The 19,628-nt window shown below is 40.8% G+C and overlaps 2 protein-coding genes across 2 annotated transcripts in view; both read right to left on the reverse strand.

The window, feature by feature from the left end:
• LOC122995113 (NLR family CARD domain-containing protein 3-like) overlaps positions 1-19,628 on the reverse strand; it is a 381,835-nt gene that overhangs the window by 41,089 nt on the left and 321,118 nt on the right. The window lies entirely within an intron of this gene.
• Positions 1,947-19,431, reverse strand: LOC122995114 (NLR family CARD domain-containing protein 3-like). Its single transcript, XM_044370133.1, has 9 exons — positions 19,310-19,431; positions 19,107-19,226; positions 16,971-17,049; positions 16,579-16,801; positions 14,610-16,410; positions 14,302-14,475; positions 13,171-13,344; positions 2,681-2,727; positions 1,947-2,548 (listed from the first exon to the last, which is right to left on the reverse strand). The coding sequence occupies exons 1-9, from the start codon at positions 19,372-19,374 to the stop codon at positions 1,995-1,997; spliced, it is 3,237 nt and encodes a 1,078-aa protein (XP_044226068.1). The 5' UTR covers positions 19,375-19,431; the 3' UTR covers positions 1,947-1,994.

Raw genomic sequence — 19,628 nt, forward strand, 5'->3', positions numbered from 1 at the left:
GCTGCTAATGTTAGCCTCAACTCTGATATATCACATCTCATCAGGACCGACTCCCACACAGCCCATGTTCCAGTCCTGAAGGCTTTTTCTAACGTGACCTGTGACCTCACAACCCTCCAGACTCTAAATGTACAATGACTGGAGATCACTTTGTTAGGAACACCTGTGCAGTCTGATGCGATCCAACACAACAGCTCTGCCATCAATTCTACATTTACAAAGCTTCTACATTCTCAGTTGTTGTTGACGTTGTCAGAAAGGTGATAATTGTATTTTATATTTATTATTGAGGTGGTAGTGGGGCTGCTGTACTGGACTGTGTTATATTGAAAAGTGTTCCTAATATTTTGCCCCCCTGATGCTTGTTAATGGGCTGGAATAAAACCACACAATGGAAACATGATGGAAATATGACATTTGTCTCCTCTCTCAGTAGAGTCCTACTAGATACTAGTTTTCTTTCTCTGCCCACAGAATCTGTTCTGAACATCAGCAGACTGTTAAACTCCTGCAGCTGTAAAACTTTCTGACTGAAGTTTCATTTACAATCAAAGCTAAAAGCTCAACTTGTTCAACAGACAGGAAAACTTCTGCACATGCTCAGTTTGGGGAAACCTTCCTGAAAATGGCCTCGAGTACAGAAAGAAGAAGCAGCAAACACCTGCTGCCTGGTTTGAAATATGAAAATAAATAATAAATGAAGTTATTTTATCTTGATTTATCTTATTTATTTAAAAACCAACTGAAGGTTAAAAGAAAAAGTCTTTGTTACAACAATAAAGTGCAGAGAAAACAGTTTTCTTTGTTTTGGATGATTTCTCATCTAATTTAAAGTCATTTATAAATGCTGTAACCTTCAACACTCTCACCTGTATATAGAAACATTTGTTGGAGCAAAGTTATGTTTGTGATATGATTTATTTATTTATGGATTACAGACACAAAACAGAAATCCAAGTGATAACATGTTACAGTGAAAACACGTATTTCCAACATGGTCCCAAGATGTTAAAAGACAAAGAAACATAAAGAAACACATTCAACATAAAAACTAATCAATACAATCCTGAAATACAAAAACACACCAGCACAGTTTAAGAAATGAAGAATAATAATAGTTAACAGTTCTTTTTTTATTAGAACTAGTGCAGAGCCCGTTCAAAACGTGTCTGTTCAGAACGGACAGATTGATTATTATTTCTCAACAACCACATATATATGTATCAACTGACAAACGTATCAATTAAAACCAGAAAGATTGAACAAATGAACTGGTTTAAATCCAGTAAGAAACTTCACCAGTGAGACTAAACTGAGGTTGAACCGTAGAAGCAGTTTTGTTGGTGTCTGCTGGAAGGATTTGTGGCAGCACTTTACCTTCCAGCTGGGTAAAAACAAGGTAATAGTGGGTAATATTTGATAATAACCAGCTAGTAATAATGCTAATTAACATGTAAAAGCTTGGTATTAACAATGGCTATAACTAGGTAATATTAGATAATAAGAATCAGAATCTCATAATTAGCATCATTCCAATATGATATGAACGCAGCATAAAAGCAGCCACACTCCAGCTGCTGAGCCTCAGCCTTCACCATTAGAGGTGTTCATTTAACCAGCCAATAGGAGGCCTGTTGTTCTGACCATCATTTGTCATGTGATCTCTAAATAAGTGAAGGAATCAGGTAACACAGTTACTATGAAACTACTAGAAGAACTACAACTAAACATTGTGAAGATCCCATTCCCATTATCCCATTACAGTTCAAGCCTTTCTAATACACTAACAACAGAAAACAACAACAACTGGACTCAGTTTATCATTTGATTCATTTTACAAACAAACTGTCAATCATGTGGAAACCATGTTTACATTTACAAGCAGTGAGAGATCATGTTGGTACTAAATACCATCAGCTGTGTGTGATCCTGTACAGACTGAACTATCTGGTCAGCAGTGAGAAAGTTTCTCTAACAGGAGGAGACTCTTCCTCCTACAGACCACACAGAGACACTGAGGAATCAGGCCAGTTAGACCAGTAGAACCTAAACCCAGCACACAGAGGCTGAGTGAATGTGGTGTTGAAGGTGTGGAGGTGGATCAGTGTGTCAGAGGAGACTCTGTAGAAGGACAGAGTGCCAGCAGGACAGTCCACATACACTGCTACTCTCTTAGAGACAGAGGAGGAGGAAGAGGAGGAGGAGATGGATGTTTCTCTCTTATTGTGACAGACATAGTAACCACCAACATCAGAGCAGATCAGACTCCAGGACTGATCATTAAATCCAAACCCACAGTCTTCACTGTTTCCTTTCCTGTTGATTCCTCTGTAACTCACTGATATATTAACGTCTCCTCTCCACTCGACCTCCCAGTAACAGCGACCAGTTAGATCATTTCTACACAGCAGCTGAAGCCAGTAATCAAATCTGTCTGGATGATCAGGATATGACTGATCCTCCTCCACATGTGTCACCTTCCTGTTGTTGTCAGACAGTTTGAGGTTTCTGTTTACTGTGTTTGGATCCAGTGTGAGTCGACAGAAATCTGATGGAGAGAACGAGACACAATACAGCTGCAGTTATTGATCTATCATCTGTTTGATGATGACATCATCTTCATCCTCAGTAGGATGTGAATGAGCTTTGTTTTGATGAATGAAATGAAAAACACACTTACACTTCCTCAGACCTGGTGTCAACCATCGGACTCCAGCAGGCTGCAGGCTGAAAGGAGGAGGGGGGTCAGAGCAGCACGTTCTCTTTCAGCATGCAAACATGGACATGACATCACTCTAGAAAAAGCAGCTCTGATCCTCATAACACTGAGCTGCTTTGCTGTTGCTAGGCAACACAACCGTCCATCACATCACGTCGCACCACGACTATCGACAGCAGCTACATTCAGCCAATCAGAAACAGGCGTCTCAAAGTCAAATCATGTCAACAATGAGACTTTTTCTTGTCAGACTCAGCAGTTTGTATTGTGAACAGATGACAGGACTGTTTAAACTGATTCACACTAACATGAAAATGATAAACCGCCTGTTTCTGTTTGTCTTTCCTCAACAATCTTTGGACGACTGACAAGTTATTTCCTCTCACACAGGTGGAACATTCCTGCATGATGGTTACAGCTGACAATCAGCTGCAGTCTCAAGAGTTTGAGCTGATTTACTGTCCACCTGTCTGTCCTCACCTGAGAGTGTCCACCTGTCTGTCCTCACCTGAGAGTGTCCACCTGTCTGTCCTCACCTGAGAGTGTCCACCTGTCTGTCCTCACCTGAGTGTCCACCTGTCTGTTTGTACCTGAGAGTGTCCACCTGTCTGTCCTCACCTATGAGTGTCCACCTGTCTGTCCTCACCTGAGAGTGTCCACCTGTCTGTCTACACCTGAGAGTGTCCACCTGTCTGTCTACACCTGAGAGTGTCCACCTGTCTGTCCTCACATGAGAGAGTCCACCTGTCTGTCCTCACCTGAGAGTCCACCTGTCTGTCCTCACCTGAGAGTGTCCACCTGTCTGTCCTCACCTGAGTGTCCACCTGTCTGTCCTCACCTGAGAGTGTCCACCTGTCTGTCTCAGTCTCACAGTAATCAGTGAAATATTCACTAAATTTAATCTCTTCGTGTTCATTGACACCATTTTTCCTTTTTTTTGGTGACAGTCAGCAGGATTTTCAAACTAATGTATTTCAGGTGGAAGCAGGTTTCGTTCCTGCAGCAGGTTTTTTTCTGTCAGTTGGGACTCGGGAGCTCAGAGGCTGGATTGTTTTTTCTCATTTGTTCTTCATTTTTAAACTATAACCGCTACATCACTCAACATTTAATCAAGAGATTTGATCCTTGTTTTCATGTTTTTATTCTAATATTAGCAGTCTGGTGGGACCGGAGAGGACGCGCTGCGTATGAGTATTTTCCTCACTGTTGATTTTAATATCTTTAACATTTCTCAACATAAAACATGAAGGCGTCCTTGATAACTCAACAATATGAAAGGTTGTGACCAAGTTTTCTTGTCAGTTTTGGACGATAGCGGAAGCGGCTACATTAGCCTACCCATGATCCTCAGCCACCGTTACTATGGTGAAGACGCTAAAGCTGTGACATAAACTATATTCAGTATAACATTATACAGCAGGGCCGGACTGGGAAAATCATTCAGGCTGGGAAATATAGCTCCAGTCAGACCAGTTTATCAGCGGGGGGTTTGGGGGTCCCCACTAGGAAAACTTTACTTACAAAGACTTGATTTCCTGCATTCTGCTGAATTTTAGTGCATGTGAATAACAAACTAATGAGCCAACAGCTGCTTAGTACAATGTAGTATTATGAAGCTGAAATAAAACCAAAGGTACATATCATTAAGGAGGGAGACGACACTACTACTACTGTGGCACCAACGCTGCTCTCTACACCTTCAAAAAGAAACAAGCAAGAGCACAACACCCTCCTCAGTTTACTGATATACACTAACAGTTACCCATCAAAGGTTCAAATAGTCCTTTAACCAACACAAACATTAAATAACACACATCTTTAAGTTCCAACAAATGACAGCAGCCTGAATAGTGACAGAAGACGTTGTGTTGTCTCAATCATTTTAAATTATCAGCTCAAAGTATGAACTCACTCACTGAAACTTTCACCAAAACACATCAATTTTATAATAATATTGACCACATTAACTAGACTACATATGCTAATTAGCTTTAGCATTGACGAGACGATGATGACGCATCAGTAACATTAGCTACGTTAGCTAGCTAGCACGTTTATTTCCCTTTCTTTCTCTCTCTCTGCTCCACCCTTCCTCTTTATCCACCGTCCATCTTGCTGCTAAATCATTTAGCATCTAAATGCACTTAATGCCAAAAGAAACGTGTAACTGCCAACTACTCTCTCTGTTTCTCTGAGGCTAGCTGGCTGTGCTAGCTGGCTGTGCTAGCTGGCTGTGCTAGCTGGCTGTGCTAGCTGGCTGTGCTTCCTAACATGCTGCGGCTAACGCTCCGCTAGCCTCTCAGCTAACGTTAGCCTCGGCTCTCCATGTGGATCCAACCGGAGCACCGAGCCCCGGTTTGTTATTCAGGTTAAAGCGGGAAGAAGCAGCGGGTCTGTCGGGCAGCTGAGTGAAGTGCAGCCTGCGGAGGAAACACCGGGACCGTCAGGGTGAAACAGTCCGCGGAGGAGCTGCTATGTTCGGCTGCACAGATAGGAAACCCCTCGGCTGACAGGAGGTATCACTCTGTCTGGAAAAAAAAAAACTTCTTCTTTTTGGTTTATAACGGCGGTTGTCAACCAGCGTATTAGGTGCATTACCGCCACCTTCTGCTCCGGGGTGTGGACCAGAGATTAAATCCTACACATTAATCCTGTCTGTCTAATAAACTCAAAGAAAACTACTGCTGCACCCACTTGGCAGGTTCATTAAAGTTTGAACACTGAGCTCCTGAAGTCCAGTCTTCCTGAGTTCTTCCTTCATATATTGTCTTTCTTGATCATATTTAGTACAATCTATGCTTGCATGCATAATAGTCTCCTCAGCCAGCTGGAAAAAATATGTGCATATATCTTATATATGACGTACTTGATATATTCTCAATACCAAATACACCAAGTTGGGACTTGTGTACTTGCTAGTTCAGACTTGGCAAGTTGGACTCAGTAGTACAAACTTGTGAGGACGAGAGGACGCAGTAGATCATTCTGTAGCTGGAACAGCAGCAGCTCAGCTTCAACACACCTACCTGACTGTACTGTGACAAAATAATCTCAACTCAAAGCTCCACTAACACTTTTTATCTCACAAAACAAAAACCTCACTGACAGAGAGATGCAGTAAATGATGTTATTCAGTCTGTAATGTAGCTATAATAAAAATCTAAACTGTTATGTAGCTTAATAAAATAAATGAAATTAATCTGTTCATTTGAATCCATGTATATGTGTGTAAATGTGGTGATATGTGTACATGTGGAGCTCCAGAGGCAGCGCTGCTGTTCTGTCCAGTAAAAACATGAAGCTTCACTTTACATTCAGACAAACTAATGTTGCAGCTACAATTGTTAGATTTCATGTGTGAGACCAACATTTATCTTCCAGAAGGAATTATATCATATATCTAAATGCTGCGGAGACATTAGAGCCAGCGGTGAATCAGCAAAGAGCTGCAGATCAGTTCATGGATCATGTTCTCCCCGGGATGACCACATGTTGACCGGCCGATCATCTCAGGAGTCGGGCTGCTAGCAGCTGAGATGAGCGGCTGGTCCAAACATCTCCCAACACATCCCAGCAGGTTTACAGACTGGAGTTACTGGGATAAACTGGCCACAAGTTGGAATCTACATGTTACTTTCTCTCCTGAAAACATTAAAAATTAATAAAGTCACATATTAATAATCCTACAATTCAAGTTACAACAGCTTTTAGCCTGACTCAAAGTCTCCGCCATCGCTGCCGGTTGGTGTGAAATGCATTCTGGGATACTTGGATGCTTTTCATTACGCTAACGTGTCTCCTGGTTTCTCTCACTCGCGTCTCTTCTCCCAGCGAGGATGAGAGAGAGACGTGAGGACGGAGGAATTTAATTTATCAAACGGGACGTCGTCGCTCACTCCAGCATCATTTTGAGGAGACAAGTTGTCATGACGCACTTCACCCTAAATGTCAAATATGAATAAGTCAGCAATAGAAATGACTCAGTAACAGTTTAAACTCTAAAGTTTGCATTTAAAATTCATGTACAATGAATGAAGACTTTACACTGTTACTTAATCATTTCTACATATTGATAGCTGGAAGGAAAACAGCTGATAACTGCTCCAGTGTTTAATCATTTGATTATAGATCTATAGCAGCGTCTGTCTGTCACAGAATGAGACACAAACAGACAATTTAAACCTGTTAATTACTGAAAGAACAGAACCCACATAAAGGAACAATAGAAACAGCTGCAGCCTGCAGAATATGTTTAAATAAAATGTTGCTTATTTAGTTTGTGAAAGTCTGACGTGCTTTTCAGGCTCAGGATGGTTTTATAGGAGACGCAGCTGTGTGACGTCATGTTTTCCTGAAGGAGCTGAGACGCTCTGAAACACAGAAGAAGAAAGGAGAAGCCTTTTGCCTCATGAAGAGAAATAGTAGAAAGTTTTAATGATTGATTCATGATTCAGTCATCTTTATTTTATAAATAAATAGGCTATGATCAGCTGCTGTTGTGCTTTCATTCCTTCTCCACAGGTAGTTTCCTGATCTGCTGTATTACAACAACAGCCGACTGTTTACTGTCCCGTCAGATCAGCTGACCAATCAATACACACTTTGGATCAAAGGGGTGTTGCCGTCCGTTAAAACACTTCCACTAGGATACACCTGTGTTTCCTGGCTCTAAGCTCCTCCAGGAGCCTCCTCTCTCCTCGCTCCTCGTCTCCTCCGGGTGCATTTAAGGGATCGGAAGATCCTCCATGATGGCGGAGAGAGATCGATTTCCGGGTCACGGAGGAGAGAGGACGCGAGGAAGCATAGAGTTAGCTTAATGAAAAGCACCCACATACATCTCAAGTCTCTTATTAGAAAGATTTGTCTTTTCATGATGTTATTTCCTCCATTAAACTGTTTCTTGCTGACAGACAGACTCTCCCTGACTTTAATTTGATCCATAATAACAGTTCAACACATTTATATTTTACATCATTTATCCTCATTTACATTCAGTCACATGTGAGGCTGAAAATTCCTGAGCGTCGGGTTTGATATGAGTTACATCATTTCCATTTTCCCTGAAACATTTAGCCAAATACATATTTTCCAGTGTTCAAAAGACACTCTGATCTTATTCTGGGTTATTAAATAATGAATTCACTATCAGAATATCAAACAATACAGATGCAAATAATCAATAAATAATATAAACGCATTCTGTGAGTAGAAATGGTTCCTGTGCCTCTGAGCAGGACACAGTATAAATGCAGAATGCAGGTTGTTATTTATGTTTGTTAAACAGGTAACAGCTGCAGAGAGGAAACAGCTGCTGCAGTGATAACTGTGAACATTTATTAGTATTAATCACAAGTTTCTACAGCTGTTAAAACTGACTGACAGCTGATCAGCTGTGATCAGCTGCCGCCGTCATCAGAAACGGACGTCGCTTCATGTGACACTTCAGAGGAAAGGACGTCTCATGTCTCTAAAAACAAATGTTCTTGTTTCCTCTCTCCTCGCTTTGTTTCCTTGGTTGCATCTCAAGTCTCTTAAATTGCATCCACGTTTCCCTCACTTGCTTCTTTTCCTTGCATCTTAGTCCCTGTTTACACCTGGTATTAACATCCGTCTCAGGTGATCCGATCACAAGTGGACAGCTCCAAGTACGTCTGTTTACACCTGGTATTAACATCCGTCTCAGGTGATCCGATCACAAGTGGACAGCTCCAAGTACGTCTGTTTACACCTGGTATTAACATCCGTCTCAGGTGATCCGATCACAAGTGGACAGCTCCAAGTACGTCTGTTTACACCTGGTATTAACATCCGTCTCAGGTGATCCGATCACAAGTGGACAGCTCCAAGTACGTCTGTTTACGCCTGGTATTAACATCCATCTTGAGTGACCACTTGTTATTCGGATCTCACTTCCTCGCTCTATATGCAAATTAACACAGACATCATTTCTGTTTGCAAAGACTAAATTTGTTCCTTTTTAACTGGCGGGAGGATGTTGTGGAAATGTTTTATCGTTGCTCAAGAACCACACAGAGACATAAAGAAAGCATTAAACATTGTTACTTGTTGACGCAGTTGTAGACGCTGTACAATCCATCACACCATCAGTAACAATTATACAAATGTCCAAACACAAACAAAAATACAATCATCTTGTATTTTTGGAGAGAAAGCATGTTGTTCAGCCGGCCCTTTCTCTAAAGATTGTTAACCCAAACCAGACAGCTTTATACCTCTCCAGAATGAAAACTAAAACAGTCTGGTCCCTAATAGACACTTCCACAAACTGTTACACCTTCTTACAAACAAGTATGGTCATATGATCTAACAGAGACCTCATGGTCAATCAATAACTTCAAACATGGACATCCTTCAACTTTAGCTTGTCTAGATACCTCATGATCCACACAGTCTCTAAAACAGCAGGCTTAAGACAAAGATATCTCTAGCTAACCCCAGAGGTCAGCAAGCAGCCCTCAGATAGAAACAAGTTCAAGAGTTCAACTAGACTAGGAGCAGGATTTCTTCACCAGCATGTATACCAAAATGACAATGACATTACATCACATTCAGTTGACAACAACCACTGACCCCTTAGTTTAACAACATTTGCAACATATAAACAAAAGATTTATAAAATGATAACCTACTATTCAGTTTTCTTTCACAAGGACCGGGGGTCTGTGTATCCTCCGTCCAAAGCTGTGTTCAACTTGTTTGATAACAGGTTAAACAAATATACAATGCATTGTGCCCCCTCATGAAAATCAAATGCCCGTCCTATTGATTTACTCTAACGCCGCGTCTGAACATATATAATATATATATAGTTATATCAGTGGCGGCTGGTGACTCAAAATATTGGGGAGGACAGGAGAAAAACCAACATGGAATCTCACAACAAACCACATCAAACTATATCATTGTTCCCCAGCTGATGAAATCAGAGGGGTGGGGGACAGTTTTATATGCCAATAAAACAATTTGCTTTCAAAAACAAAAACCCCTGAGTGGTGTAAAGGCTGCTTCTTTAAAGACATTTAGCATATACATATTGTTTCTAAACAAAGAAGAGCTCATTTTAGCCGTGCAGTGATTCACAATGTGTCATTTTACCAACAAAGTTAAATTCAAATTTATAGTATTGTTCTATTGTGACAACAGATTTATGTTCTCATCAGAAACAGACAACATATCACATGATTTACACGTGTTTCCTGTGTATTTCCTTAGTATACAGAAATATATAAAGTACCACAAAGCTTATAATGTGATACAGGAACAGATCAGTGCTGAATACTAGAAAGACTGAACACTAAAACATTCACAGATCTAAAAGTGTAGGTTCACATCAGAAAGTATTAATGCATGTATCAAATACATGACTTACACACTCTGATCTATATGCATCACATATAAAATATAGTCTACAAAGCTGACATGTTAACACTTGTTATTCTAGTTACTTTAAGCTTATTGCTCAATATACGACTCAGCTTAAAAACCAACTGAAGAAACTGTCACAACAAGCAGCCAGACCTCCTGCACACTCATTCACTAATCACACAACATCAACAGGTGACTGAACAACCACTCAATTAAAAACTGGATCGATTCCACATGAATGAGTGAGTCCAGACAGCTCACTGTAACTTCAACAAGCAAACTACCTACAGCACATTATATGATCTCTGCTGCATTCTGGTTAAGGAGATAAATTCACACAACAGCCACACAGAGACATTTAACCATCAGAGATGAAATTAGCAACCAAAGAGACAGAGAGAGAGAAGCTGTATCTGACTCACGTTATCTGATGTCTTCTTCTTTCTATCATGGAGATGAAGTATTCATGTCATAACATCCATTTGTGGCTGTTGGTCATCTTGTTTAAACATGAGATGTAATGTTTTACTGATGTGTTTAAAAATATAGTTTGTAATTTGCAAGTTATAATTTATTTTCTAATATGCTACTCTATCAATGTACCTATATCTTACTGCTCTTCTTCTCTTATCAGTTCGTCACACTCATGTACGTTACAGTTGTAGAGAACTGAAGATGAAATCTGGAAACTATCATTGGACCAAAGTGATGTCAATATTGTATTCTGGTTGTTGATTGGTTAGGGAGGACGTCCTCCCTTGGAGCGTCATTTTACATGTCTTGGCCAATCATAGATTAGCATGAAAAAAAATAAAGTACATTAAATTGATGTAAGAGATCCACCCTGAGGAGGACAGCAGGAGCCCGTCCTCCTCTGCCCCCACTCCCCCCCCCCACTGCTCCCCACCACCACCTCACACACACTGCTCTTTCTCCTCCTGCCCTGCAGGTGTCACTGTTGAAGCATTTTAATCAGAATTTCAATCATGGATTTTTTCCAACGAAGAGAGAATAAATATTTTATAAATGATAATGAAATTTGGTAATGGTTTATTTCAACCAAGTATTCTTTTTATATTTTGATCTCCCTGTTGCCTCTCAAAAATAGAAGATGAGCAACGTCCTCTGCCTCTATGGACCAGCTTTCTCTGATAATATATATATATATATATATATATATATATATATATATATATATATATATATATATATATATTATCAGAGGAGGATATCAGCATACCAAGAGATTTTGGACAATTCCATGCTCCCAACTATATATATATATATATATATATATATATATATATATATATATATATATATATATATATATATATTAATCATCACAAAATTCACACCTTCCTATAGATAGCCCATTGGCTCACAAATAATAATTCAATCAAATTCAAATATATTCTTTACATTTCAATGTACAGTACAGTATGTTTTTCCTGATTGTAACCACCAATCTTCAGTACTGTGTAATGTTATACTGAATATAATTTATGTCACGGCTTTAGCTGGCATCTTCACCATAGTAACGGTCGCTGAGGATCATGGGTAGGCTAACGTAACTGCTTCCACTATCGTCCAAAACTGACAAGAAAACTTGATTTCTCAGAATCAAAGCTGAAATAATTAAAACGGATGGTCATAACCTTTCATGTTGTTGAGTTATCAAGGACACCTTCTTGTTTAGTGTTGAGAAATGTTAAAGATATTAAAATCGACAGTGAGGAAAATACCCCGGTCCCACCAGACTGGTAATATTAGAGTAAAAAAATAAAAACAAGGATAAAATCTTTTGATTAAACGTTGAGTGATGTAGCGGTTATAATTTAAAAATGAATAACAAATGAGAAACAAACAATCCAGCCTCTGAGCTCCCGAGTCCCAACTGACAGAAAAAAACCTGCTGCAGGAACAAAACCTGCTTCCACCTGAAATACATTAGTTTGAAAGTTGTGCTGACTGTCACGAAATAAATGGAAAAATCGTGTCAATGTACACGAATAGATAGATTAAATTACATGACTATTTCATGAATTGCTGTGAGACTGAGTTGGTCCATACCTGAGAGAGTCCACCTGTCTATCCATACCTGAGAGAGTCCAGTCTCCAGTGTGGATCCTCCAGTCCAGCAGACAGTAGCTTCTCTCCCAAGTCTCCTGGATGATTGTAGCTCAAATCCAGCTCTCTTAGATGGGAGGGGTTGGAGCTCAGAGCTGAGGCCAGAGAAGTACAGCCTTCTTCTGTGATCAGACATCCTGACAGCCTGCAGACACACAAAACAACATATATGTCACATGATCTGAGATCACTGCAGGACTGGAAGGTAGTGTCTTTATTACTTTCATCAATAGTATGTTTCTGTAATCTTTAAAGTTAAACTTAATACTTCCAGGCACTACTTCTAAATTCAAATGGCCCACCACAGTAAGGTTTGTATTGTGAGGCAGTTCCAGCTTCCTGTAACCTTAGTCAACATGATGTTAGCATCTGCTAACTCTTCACTGCTAAAAATAGGTCTAAATAAAGAATTGTAAAAGAAGAAGCAGCCACAATGAGCTGATAAGATGAAGAGCTGGAGGTGACAGATCTGACTACAGTTTGTAAAAACTTCAAACCTCCAACACGTCACAGAGGTAAATGACTCCGTCTCAGATGCTCACAGTTGAATACAGAACAGGAATCCTAACTCATATCACCATTGTGACTAAAAATCACTATCATCCCAGCACAGATATTGCTCTGAAATTAAAAGAAACTATAACTGTTACCAAAACACTGGTCACTGAATAACTGTCTGTATTTGTGTTACTTTGGGCCAATTACACAGTTCTTCATTCAGTTTTTGAATCTAAAACTCCTCTCTCGTATTTCAGGTTCCAACAGCGGAGACAGGACAAAACAAATGGAAATATATTAGTAGAAAGTTATTCACAGGGTCTAAACACACAACTGGTCTGGAAATAATTTGATTAGAGAAAATATCCAGGTGTTTATCAACTCATATAAATCACAGTTTAAATAGTGATCAGTTAAGCAGGTTGATGAATTCTGACCTGAGAGTTTCCAGTGCACAGTGTGGACTCTCCAGTCCAGCAGACAGCTGCTTCACTCCTGAACTCTGCAGGTTGTTGTTACTCAAGTCTAGCTCTTTCAGACTGGAGGCCTGGGAGCTGAGAACTGAGGCCAGAGAAGCACAGCCTTCCTCTGTGATCAGACATCCTGACAGCCTGCAGACACACAAAACAACATACATGTCACATGATCTAAGATCACTACAGGACTGGAAGGTAATGTGTTTATTACTATTATCACCAATATGTTTCTGTAATCTTTAGAGTTAAACTTAATACTTCCAGGCACTACTTCTAAATTCAAATGGCCAACCACAGTAAGGTTTGTATTGTGAGGCAGTTCCAGCTTTTTGTAACCTTAGTCAACATGATGTTAGCGTCTGCTAACTCTTCACTGCTAAAAATAGGTCTAAATAAAGATTAGTAAAAGAAGAAGCAGCCACAATGAGCTGATAAGAGGAAGAGCTGCAGGTGACAGATATGACTACAGTTTGTAAGAAGATCAAACCTCCAACATGTCACAGAGGTAAATGACTCCGTATCAGATGCTCGCAGTTGAATACAGATCAGGAATCCCAACTAATGTGGCATATAAGGACTAAAGGTTGTGGAACAGTAAGAAAACATTTCTGACTCCTTCACTCATACTCACTGACTATACTTCACACACAGTTTCAGGAATCATCCAGAGTTTAAAGGTTGTATGAAACAAAAGAAGAATCAAATGGTAGTGAACCACATAATAGCTGGGGTGCACTGTCATATCACCATTGTGCCTAAAAATAACTATCATCCCAGCACAAATACTGCTCTGAAATTAAAAGAAACTATAACTGTTACCAAAACACTGTTAACTGAATTACTGTCTGTATGTGTGTTACTTTGGGCCAATTACACAGTTCTTCATTCAGTTTTTGAATCTAAAACTCCTCTCTGGTATTTCAGGAGACAGAAAAAAATTAATGAAAACATAGAAATAGAAAGTTATTCACAGGGTCTAAATATACAACTGGTCTGAAAATAATTTGAGTAGAGAAAATGTCCAAGTGTTTATCAACTCATATAAATCACAGTTTAAATGGTGATCAGTTGTGCAGGTTGATGAATTCTGACCTGAGAGTTTCCAGTGCACAGTGTGGACTCTCCAGTCCAGCAGACAGCTGCTTCACGCCTGAACTCTGCAGGTTGTTGTTACTCATGTCTAGCTCTTTCAGACTGGAGGACTGGGAGCTGAGAACTGAGGACAGAGCTGCACAGCTTCTCTCTGAGAGGTTACAACCACTTAGTCTGGAGAACAAATGTGGAAACATACTTAAATACGTATTTTTCTCCCATCTTGAATATATTTCTTTATAATATCTTCTTTATATCTTTTCAATAAATCAATAAATCAATCAATAAATAACTATCTGTGCACTTACAGAGCTTTGTTGGAGGCTTTGACCACTGGCAGCAGCCTCAGAAGAGCCTCCTCTGAAGCAGAGTATTTCTTCAGGTCAAACACATCCAGATCTTTTTCTGATGACAGTAAGATGAAGACCAGAGCTGACCACTGAGCAGGAGACAGTTCATCTGTGGAGAGACTTCCTGAACTCAGGGACTGTTGGATCTCCTCCACTAAAGAATGATCATTCAGTTCATTCAGACAGTGGAACAGATTGATGCTTCTCTCTGCAGACAGATCCTCACTGATCTTCTTCTTGATGTACTCGACTGTTTCCTGACTGGTCAGTGAGCTACTTCCTGTCTGTGTCAGCAGACCTCGTAGGAGAGTCTGATTGGTCTGCAGTGAAAGACCCAGGAGAAAGCGGAGGAACAAGTCCAGGTGCCCATTTGGACTCTTTAAGGTCTTGTCCACAGCACTCTGGTAGAAATGTGGCTCTGTATATTTTTGTTTAGTTTCAGACTTCTGGGATGTTGTTTGTTGTTCTGCCAGCAGATTGACTCCAGACATGATGAATGTCAGATGGACATGAAGAGCAGCCAGAAACTCCTGAACGCTCAGATGGACGAAGCAGAACACCTTGTCCTGGTACAGCCCTCTCTCCTCTTTAAAGACCTGTGTGAACACTCCTGAGTACACTGAGGCTGCTCTGATATCGATGCCACACTCTCTCAGGTCTGATTCATAGAAGATCAGGTTGCCTTTCTGCAGCTGCTTAAAAGCCAGTTTTCCCAGAGATTCAATCATCTTCCTGCTGTCTGGACTCCAGTGTGGATCTGTCTCAGCTCCTTCATCATACTTGACCTTCTTCAGTTTGGACTGAACTACCAGGAAGTGGATGTACATCTCAGTCAGGGTCTTGGGCAGCTCTCTCCCTTCTCTGCTTTTCAACACATCCTCCAGAACTGTAGCAGTGATCCAGCAGAAGACTGGGATATGGCACATGATGTGGAGACTTCGTGATGTCTTGATGTGAGAGATGATGTTGCTGGCCTGCTTCTTGTCTCTGAATCTCTTCTTGAAGTACTCCTCCTTCTGCGGATCAGTGAACCCTCTGACCTCTGTCACCATGCCGACACACTCAGGAGGGATCTGATCAGCTGCTGCAGGTCGTGTGGTTATCCAGAGGAGAGCAGAGGGAAGCAGTTTCCCCCTGATGAGGTTTGTCAGGAGCACATCCACTGAGGTGGACTCTGTAACATCAGTCAGGACCTTAGTGTTGGCAAAATCCAGAGGAGGTCGACACTCATCCAGACCATCAAAGATGAATACAACCTGGAACTCTTCAAACCTGCAGATTCCTGCTTCTTTGGTTTCAGTAAAGAAGTGATGAACAAGTTCCACCAAGCTGTACTTTTTCTCTTTCAGCACATTCAGCTCTCTGAAAGTGAAGGGAAATGTGAAGTGTATGTCCTTGTTGGCTTTGTCTTCAGCCCAGTCCAGAGTGAACTTCTGTGTTAAGACTGTTTTCCCAATGCCAGCCACTCCCTTTGTCATCACTGTTCTGATTGGTTCATCTCTTTCAGGTGAGGCTTTAAAGATGTCTTCTTGTCTGATGGTTGTTTCTGGTCTGTCTGGTTTCCTGGATGCTGTTTCAATCTGTCTGACCTCATGTTCATCATTGACCTCTGCAGTCCCTCCCTCTGTGATGTAGAGCTCTGTGTAGATCTGATTCAGAAGGGTTGGATTTCCTGCTTTAGCAATCCCCTCAAACACACACTGGAACCTCTTCTTCAGGTTAGACTTGAGTTTACGTTGACACTTGCCAGCAGGAGTCCCTGAATGAACACAGGAAATAGGATCAATGAATGAAGTATGAAGCAAAGATTTAAACATTTAATTCCCTCAAAGAATGAGTGAATAAAAAATATTTTCCTCCATCTGTTAAGACATCAGTAAATTCCTCAGTTATCCATCATGTTAAATCTTTATAGAAATCCTCTTACTGCTCTGCAGACGGTCAGCCAGTTCCTCCTGCTTCATTCTCCTCAGGAAGTGCAGTGTGATCTTCAGAAATGCCTCTCTGCTGCTCCTCCTCTGCTCTTCCTCCTCACCGTCCAACATCTCCTCCCTCTGACTCTCTAAGTATTCTGGGTAATCTGGACTCAGAACCTTCTGCATCTTCTTCAGCTCATTCTTCACAAAGGTGACGATGTTCTCCTCCAGCAGCTGGAACAGAATACTATATGAATGACACAATCAAACTAACATCATGAAGCAAACATTAGATCCATGTTGGACAGACTGAGAATCCACTGGTCTACAAAGTGCAGCATGGAGATGATTGTGAACACAATAGATGTAAATGAAAAGATGTAGTTGTTGTACATGTACAGACCATTAATATGGAGTCCAGGTGTGTTTGATGCTGCTGGGCAGACTGACCACTGGGAACCTCTGAGCTCTCCTGGTCCACTCTGTGGAGGAATCAAGAAGAAGGAGTTCACATTATGTCTGTCCACACAGAGACAAACACAAGCTAAAGGTCCATCAAGTGATATTTGGATGTGAACACAGAATCAGATGACTCCCTGTAGTGGTAAAGCTTTACTAGTCCTGCTGATCCCACTGAGAATCAACAGCTCAGTCTGTTTGTAGCTTTCAGCTCAGTGTTTTGCTTCATCAGTCAGTTTGGTTTAGTCCCAATAGCTCTGAACAACCTTCCATACAGCTCTCCCTCCCTCACTGTACACTGCTGAAGTGCCCTGGAGCAAGGCAGCTACAACCTCCAGCTGCTCCAGTGGAGCTGCTCAGTGTCTACTTGTATCAGACTGGTTGAACTGGGCTGCTCCCAGTATGAAAATGACATTTAGGTGAGAAAGTGAGAAAGTAGGCAGGTGTCATGTCTGAGGTTTTTGGACGTCTTGTGTTTGAGCAGGTTGAGGAGTATTTAGTCAGATACAATATGTTGTATGAGCTTCAGTCTGGTTTTACAGCAGCAGACTCTACTGACACCTGTCTTATTCATTTGTTTGATTTTATTAGACAAAACCTTGATGGAGGAAATTATGCTGACTTGCAGAAAGCCGTTGACACAGTGAATCATTCTGTACTGTTGTCAAAGTTACAGTGCATGGTGTTTGGACATACTGCTGTAAAATGGTTTATTTCTTACATGACAGGAAGAACTCAAGTCTGTGATGTTGAAGTGGTTCTATCAGAACCTCAGGACATTACATGTGTGGTGCTGCACGGTTCTATTTTAGGGCCTCTTTTATTTCTTATGTATATAAATGATACGACAGCTGCTGTGACATGCAAGCTGCTGCTGTATGCTGATGATTCTGCATTACTGCTATCTGGGAATGATGTCAGTGAAATTCACAACTCTTAGTAATGAATCAGAAAGTGTGAGAGAGTGGCTCATAGATAACAAGCTTTCAATACATTTGGGTAAAACCCAGTCAATCCTGTTTGGAACAAAGACGTCAAGAACAAATACACTGAAAATCTTTTGTAATGGAACTGAAATTTTAAAATATTTTGTCTCATATTTAGGAATAATATTGGACCAGTCACTGTCCTGTGAATCTGTTGTTGATAAAATATTATCTAACAGTGGCAGCAAACTTCAGTTCCTGTTTCACAGACTAAGACTCTTTTTGACTTTTCTGTTGAGAAACTTCTCATGTCCTCATTGGTACAGCGTCAGTTTGATTCTGCCTGTTCTGATTGGTTCAGTGGTTTGACATCTAAATGTATCCTGTTTAACTCATGTTGGTGATGAATTCAGAAGTGTAGGACTGCTGCCAGTACAGCTCAGAGTAGAACAACAGAAGCTGCATCATATGTTCAACATTATCAATGGGTTTGCTCCTCAATAATTCACAGATAACAATGGAACATACTCAGCATGGCTATAACACCAGGGCCAGTGTGTGTTCATATAAAGTCCCTCCAGTGAATAATGTAGCCAGAAGTTCCTTTTTTTAAGCTGCTGCCGTGTTGTGGAACAGCCTCCTGTTACACATCCAGCTGTTAAAAATGAGAGGAGCTTATAGAAGTCACGTCCAGACTTATTTATGGAACATGGTCACAGGTTTATAATGAAATCTGCAATTCCAGTTTTACTTCAGCCATCAAATTGTCTTTGTTGTACTTTGTGTTTTGATGTGGGCGTTTATTATTTTATTTAATTTGTGGCGATTCAGTTTTATGTTGTATGTCTTGTGTTTTGTCTTTTAACATCTTGGGTCCATGTTGGAAATAAGTGTTTTCACTTTAACATGTTTTTATGTCTGTAATGTATAAATAAATCATGTCACTTTTTATATGAACAAGTGAGTGCAACACCATGAATGTCTTCCAGGAGAGACTGTCTGAACATGTGATCTGTTATCTCCATATTTAAATGATTATCACGTCTCCTCCCTCTCTATGACGGCCGGCTTTTCACTGACGTGGTCGGACAACACGTCGTACAAACCAGTTCTTTTCTAGCATAACCCGACGTTTACTGTCAGTTACAGCTTACATCTGATCAGCAGATGGACGTCCTCCTTTAAAAGTAACGAAATCCTCCTTCGACTGGTCGCTCTTAAAAGACAGACAGCTGGGTTCAGGTCCAGGAGAGTCTGGTCTCTGCTGCTGGATCCTGAAACAACAACAGCTCTGATAAATGTGCATGTTGGATAGAAATGAAAAGTCTGTTCAGTCTTTGCAGCTTTACATTCTGACCTTCCATCAGCAGGTTGTCCAGATTTAAAACGTAAAGGTTCCTCCATGGACCAGTCACTCTTCATGGACACACAGCTGGGTCCAGGTCCAGGTCTAGGTCTAAGTCTAGGTCCAGGTCCAGGTCCAGGTCCAGGTCCAGGTCCAGGTCCAGCAGAGTCTGGTCTGTGCTGCTTCTTTGTTCTTCAACACAACACACACAGAGCTTTGAGTGTGAATAATGATGGTGGAGTGATGTGAGTGGAGAACAGTGATGGACAGTTAGAGATCCTCATCTCACCTCTGAGCTTTGGTCTGGCTGTCATGTTCCCCACACAGAGAG

This window comes from Thunnus albacares, chromosome 13 (genome assembly GCF_914725855.1).
Source record: "Thunnus albacares chromosome 13, fThuAlb1.1, whole genome shotgun sequence".
Lineage (NCBI taxonomy): Eukaryota > Metazoa > Chordata > Actinopteri > Scombriformes > Scombridae > Thunnus > Thunnus albacares.

Bases quoted from the DNA above. Each gene is read 5' to 3' on its own strand.
- LOC122995114 (XM_044370133.1), bottom strand. From the start codon at position 19,374: ATGAAGAGTGACTGGTCCATGGAGGAACCTTTACGTTTTAAATCTGGA. The intron at 17,050-19,106 runs GTAAGCTGTAAC...ATTCCTCCACAG, and splicing joins CGTCCATCTGCTGATCAGAT to AGTGGACCAGGAGAGCTCAG. The intron at 16,411-16,578 runs GTAAGAGGATTT...GTGTTCATTCAG, and splicing joins GGCTGACCGTCTGCAGAGCA to GGACTCCTGCTGGCAAGTGT.